Raw genomic sequence first — 6,017 nt, 5'->3', positions numbered from 1 at the left:
CAGTTGATTTTTTAAACTCTTCTTATATTTGGCCAATCAAGTCCTTCTTCTCAGATACATTTGTACACACCCCCAAACAGCTGTCCCCCAGAAGATTTAAAGGCATAGGAGTCGCCCCCCCACACACACAAAACAGAGCTCACCTCACCAAGTTCAGTATGCCCATTTCATCTACTCAAGAAGCAAGTCCTTAGCACATAAAGTTCCCATATAGTACATATTGGTTAAAATGAGCACAGCCTTGGGGCACCTGGGTGGCTCAAACAATTAAGCGTCCGACTTCGGCTCGGGTCATGATCTCACGGTTCGAGAGTTCGAGCCCCGCATCGGGCTCTGTGCTGACAGCTCGGAGCCCGGCGCCTGCTTCGGATTCTGTGTCTCCCTTTTCTTTCTGCCCCTCCCCCACTCATGCTCTGTCTCTCTCTGTCTCAAAAAAATAACTATTAAAAACATTAAAAAAAAAAAAAAAATGAACACAGCCTCTGAAGTTAGATGTCCCCAGGCTCAGATCTCAGCTCTACCACTAATCAGCTGTGTGACCTTGGCCTACTTCTCCTCTGTGAGCTTCGGTTTCCTCAGAATCCCAAAGTGAAGGTTATAGTTAGTACTTGCCTTCAAAGGGCCCAGCCTGGTGCCTGGAATACATCATATTCTTGATAACTGTAAGCTAGTGGCAGTAGCTTTTACATTATTTACATTATTATTTACTTTATTACATTACATTATTTGTAGTATTTACATTATTATTACTTCAGCTAAACCTTCCAAGGGAGAAACGGCCTGAAGCTAAAATAGGGGTACAGCCTTTCCGGGTGGACGGTGACGGATGGACCATCCAGCAGTGGGGGTTGCAGATGTGCAAATCTTGTTGGGAGAGATTTTATGACACAGGAGGATAGACAGGGCCTCAAGCCAGGAGGACAGTGGCCTGGCTGTGCTCAGGTGCTGACTCTGGCCTCCAGGCACCCGGCTTCCGCTGCATAGGGGAGAATCCCCATTGCATGGCAGCATTTGGGCGGGGGGGGGGGGGGGGGGAACCAGAGAGAACCTATGTGACTCACTGAAACAAAGTCTCATTGGAAACGAAAGGCACAGTGACAGCTAAGGGACCCCCACGTCACTTCTGTGACAATCTGGATCCTCCAGAACAGGTTCATGAAGAACCTGATGTGGTTCCAAAGGGGAGCGGGATGATGACTGCCACGGACGACAGGACGACTGTAGTCCTGCCCCTTGCTAGCGTGGAGACCTGGGGTGAAGGACTCCCCTTCCTGAGCTCCGCCTCCCCCTGTGCACAGTGGGGAAGTGACACTTGCTCCCAAAGGTGCCTGTAGAAGTAGGTGGGGTGGGTTGCGCACACCGCCTGATACGCGCCCGGGCGCCGTTAACAATTCTTGCTCCGTGGGTCAAACGTGAAAGCCAGCAGCACTGCTTTATAACCCACTTCGTGGGGGTGGAGTCTTAGCACGTCTATGTGCATCTGCGCACTAAGCCCTTAGGACCCCGCCCATTTGAGCCCAATAAGCTCTGTCGATCTGATTGGCCAGACGGCAGACGAAGCGCAGAGGAGGGACAGGTGGGCACAGGCAGCAAAGAAAAGCGAGTTATGGCAGTCTAACGAGGAAAGCGGGCAGAAGAGCCCACTGGACGAGGATAAGAACTACAAAAGTAATCGGAGGCCAATCCGTGCATGGGAGAGCAATCCCCCCCCCCCCCTCTCGGTAGAGCATGCAGCAAGTAACGACCAGGAGAGCCTTGAGTCATTAAAAGAAAGGTAAATCTGTTGAACACATCGGTTTAAGAAGATTAAAAAAAAAAAAAAATCATGTTATACATTTGAGCAATATTACCATGACAAACAGGAAAACAGTTAATGGTGAAAGTTACAGGTGTCTGAAAGACTGAGGATTGGGTGCCTCCTGTGATGCTGGGCGAACGGGAGCTTCACCTAAAGAACATACTGGGGTCTTTTCGCCTCTCAGCAAGGTGTTATTGAGGTGGAAGGAAAGCAATGGGAATGGGGAAAGGGTAGCAAATGGAGAGGGACTTAGGTTGGCCCCTCCATTAAAAAAAAAAAAAGAAAAAAAAAAATCTTCCACTCGGCCGCTCGGCCGCAAGGAGACCTCAGTTTGCCTGGATCTTCCTGGGACTGGCCAGCGCGTCGCGGTTGGAGCCCAGCAGCATGCGCTCCAGCCGCCTGCAGTGCTCCCGGAGCTGCTTCTCGCGGGGCAGCAGGAAGGTGAGGACCTTATTCCGCACAACGCCGCGGTCCTCCTCCTCCCTGAGCCGCTGCTTCACGCGGGCCGCCTGCTCCTCCTGCTGCGCCAGCGCCCCGTTCAGCTCGCAGAAGGCGACCTCCAGGTCACGGATGGCCTGCAGCGCCTCCTTCTTGAAGTCCGCCAGCTCCCGCTGCACCCCGGCCACCTTCTGCTGCAGGATCTCCAGGTCCGCTGGCGGCGGGAAGCAGGAAGGCCACGACTGAGGGAGGGAAAAGTCTCCGGACTGGAGGCCGCTCTCCACCATCTTCTTCCCTTGTAAAGTGTTCACCTTCATGAGGATGGACCCAGCCCGATAGGGTGGTTCCATGGTCTCTCTTCCCGTGGGGACAAAGAGAGGGAGCTAAGAGACCCGTCTGGTCAGGGAATTTTGGGAGGCTAGAGACACAATCATTTGGAGTGGAGAAACCCTATGCATTGTGACATCGGGCCCCTCCAGCCAACCAGGAGGAGAGCCACAATCCATTCATTTGCATATTGTAGCTTCCTTGGTTGGTTATCCAGGGCTTTGTCTGCTCGTCTACCCAAACTGTCTTCCTGTTACATGGATTCTCATCAAGTCTTCAATCACCCTTCCAAAACCTGAGCTCGATCTCTCCGTGTACCCGAGGGACAAACCAAGGCCCAGAGCAGGGCAGTAAACAGGCCAGAGCAAGGCAGGCCAGGCCAGGCCCCGGGGGGGGGGGGGGGGCTGCCAGGTATGGGTTCTCTCCCTCCCACACATCGGTCTCTGGACTTCAGTACCTCGCAGGGAAACCGGCTTCTCTGACATCGCCAAGGTTCTCAGATCTGCACAGCCCTGCCTTTAAACCTCTCCTGAGGCACTCACTACCTTCACCCTCTTTTTCTGACCTAGCACCTTGTCCTTCCAGGTCTCAATGGCACAGTAAATACCAGAAAGACGTTGTAAGAAATATGCCCACTTCTACCTCTAAAATGCTAAAAATAAATAAATAAATAAATAAATAAAAAGAAAGAAAGAAAGAAAAAGTAATTTCTGATCCCAAATCCATACTGCTATAACGATGCCAGAATTCTAGATAATCTTGAAAGTTGTGAGGCATGTACTTAAGAGGTTTTGATGTGTGGTCCACAGCAGTGCTGATTCAGTTATGTGCAGGGTGAAATCGGGTCAGTCATTCATTTATTTGACAAGTGCTTATTGAGTGCTTACCAGGGAACAAGTGTGAGGAGAGTCCGGGGGCCCCACTCCCTGCGCTGCCGGATCATGCCTGAAACGTTGACACAGATGAGAAAACGCGTACAGAAGGGTGAATCTCACACGTCTTACCTGAATCCTATAAGAAGGGAAAATGCTCCTAACTAGCGTGTGCCAGTTTGGTCAAGAACAGACTCCATCCTGTGTATCTTGATGTCTTTCCCAGACTTCTCTCCTGGCCTCCAAGTCAGAACATGTCTCCAACAGCGTGCCTCAGATCCAATCTGTCCAAAGCTTGATGACACCACCATGGGGTAGCACCCACACGAGAAACCAGGGATCAGACTAGACCTCTCCGCATCCAAGTGGCTCTGGGTCCTCTTGACGTTATCATCTCTGAGCACCCTAGAACCCGCCAAACCTCTGGCGGGCCACCACCTATAATCTGTGTCTCTTTGGCAGATGACCTCACTTCCCTGAACCTCATTTTTCTTATCTACAAAGTAGGGATACACTTCAGTAGTGTGTAGCTCCCTGGGCAGAGGGGTAGTGGAGGGGAGGCTCTGATTTACAGCTGTTGCCAATGGTGTGACTACTCCCACGATGGCTGCTTTCCAGCTACCAACACGATCTCTCTGGGTAGAGGTGCACACCGTCAGCTCTCATGAGCACCACAGGACCCATGTTGGGGGTGGCTGCCATCCTCAAGACGTAGGTGCCAGAGAGGGCATTTTGCAGGGAGGTTTATGGCTACACTAGGGTAGAATTTTGGACCTCGGGATAGGGCAACAGCTACAATTATTGAGACAGAATATTTGGTGAAAAGAGCACCGTATCGTTAGCAGTCAGGAGATCAGAGTCTGAAACTGCTGGGTGACCACAGGGCAATCACCTGCCTCCCTTCTCTGAGCCTATTCCCTCTGGGATAGTGTAAGTGCTCCTCTGCAGTCTCTGGTTCTCAGAGGCACACAGCCCTTTCCTTTAAGCCAGTCCTGAGGCATTTACCACCTTCTCCCTTTTTTTGTGACCTAGGACTTTGTCCTTCCAGCCTCCAATGGCACCCTGAATTCCCTGAGGACCGGGAGCGTGCATTTCTCATCCTACACACCCTCAAATGTCCCGCCTGGTGCCCTGCACATAATGGCACTCAGAAAACTAGATGAAATGGGATTTATGTTCAGAGGTGGCCTTGGAATCCCACCACTCCCCTAGCTTTCCCTCTGACATGGCGGCACCTACTGGCCTGCGCAGGAACAGCATGCTTTTATTCCCCTACCTAAAATCCAGCTGGGGGCTGGGGAGATAAAAACAGGCTGCTCTCTTGTGGTGTATTCATTAGGCGTGTGTGCACAGGTCGGGCACATAGTAGGTTCTCAATGAAAATTTTTGTAATCAGAAAAAAGGAAGAACGTGTGTCTTCTTGTTTTTGTTATTTTTTTAGTGGTTTGGTTGGTTTTTTTTTTTTTTTTTTTTCCTGTTTGTGCCTCTCTCTCTCTCTCTCTCTCTCTCTGATTTTGATTCTCTGCCTCTTTATCTTTGTCTCCCACAGGGAATGGTGGAAGCCCTAACCAGAACTACGAACGAAAAGTAGCAAAAGTTAAGAAGAAATGGCAATTTCTCGATTTCCCTGGTGCTTTATAATGAGCTTTCGGTTCATTGCTTCTCAGCACCGACCAGGGAGGACTGCTTCACATGAGCCTCAGCAGAGGTTGAGGACAAATGAAGACCCCAGGCTTGGTGGCCTCCTGAACCTTCGGAGCATCCTCAGCAGGGACGGGTCGATGTGCACACACTCTGAATGTTTTCCTCCCCAAAGGTCTATCGTCCAGGCCTGTGCCTTCCTCACAAGTTTCCTTCCAGTCAGACGAAAGGAAGAAGGCAAATCTATCTGCTCCCTTCAAGATGTCAAGGGCAAGGGCTTCTAGCATCTCCTGGAAGGCATTTCTTGACCACTGTCAGGAGGGTTTCCCTGCCCCTGGTCTGTTGTAGTTCATAGGCTCCCATGTGTCAGAATAACGGAGGACAGGCAGGTGGGGTATCAGCCCCACAGAGACCCATCCCCTGAGAATAAGACAACCCAAATGCGTAGGGGCTCAGGAGTGGGCGTGTTTCAAGAGGTCCAGGGTTGAGCACATTGAGTCAGAGCACATTCCTGCTGGGCCCTGCCCGCCTCTTGAGAGTGGAAATCTCATGGACCATCAGCCTTCCCCAGCCTCCGCCATGTGTCCCCACCCCATGCCTCTACCTCTGCGTGTGAAATAAACTCGATCCTCTCTTTTTTCATGTTTATTTATTTCTTTTGAGAAAGAGCGTGCATGCGCATAAGCAGAGAAGAGACAGGGAGAGAGGGAATCCAGAGCAGGCTCTTCACTGTTAGCGCAGAGCCCGATGTGGGGCTCGAACTCACAAACTGTGAGGTTGTGACCTGAGCCACAGTCGAGAGTTGGCCGTTCAGCCGACCGAACCACCCAGATGCCCCTAAGCCTGGATCCTTTTGAAGACGGGGAAAAGGGACACGACACAGGTGCACTCCTTCATGTACGCCCTTCAAAGTGAGGGAACCCTCTGAAGCTCCTCACATC

At 51.2% G+C, this 6,017-nt stretch overlaps 1 protein-coding gene and 1 long non-coding RNA gene across 2 annotated transcripts; one reads left to right on the top strand and one right to left on the bottom strand.

Annotated features, from left to right (window-relative positions):
• Positions 1-1,554: 1,554 nt before the first annotated feature.
• LOC123604672 lies at positions 1,555-5,712 on the top strand. The gene is made up of 2 exons (XR_006715420.1): positions 1,555-1,774; positions 4,985-5,712. It is a non-coding gene; the product is annotated as an uncharacterized LOC123604672 (long non-coding RNA).
• On the bottom strand, positions 1,819-2,646 carry CCDC182 (coiled-coil domain containing 182). The gene has a single exon (XM_045491001.1). The coding sequence runs from the start codon at positions 2,584-2,586 to the stop codon at positions 2,125-2,127; it is 462 nt and encodes a 153-aa protein (XP_045346957.1). The 5' UTR covers positions 2,587-2,646; the 3' UTR covers positions 1,819-2,124.
• Positions 5,713-6,017: the final 305 nt, after the last annotated feature.

This window comes from Leopardus geoffroyi, chromosome E1 (genome assembly GCF_018350155.1).
Source record: "Leopardus geoffroyi isolate Oge1 chromosome E1, O.geoffroyi_Oge1_pat1.0, whole genome shotgun sequence".
Lineage (NCBI taxonomy): Eukaryota > Metazoa > Chordata > Mammalia > Carnivora > Felidae > Leopardus > Leopardus geoffroyi.
The sequence above is the reverse complement of the archived record's forward strand: the minus strand, read 5'-3'. Positions and strand labels throughout refer to the sequence as shown.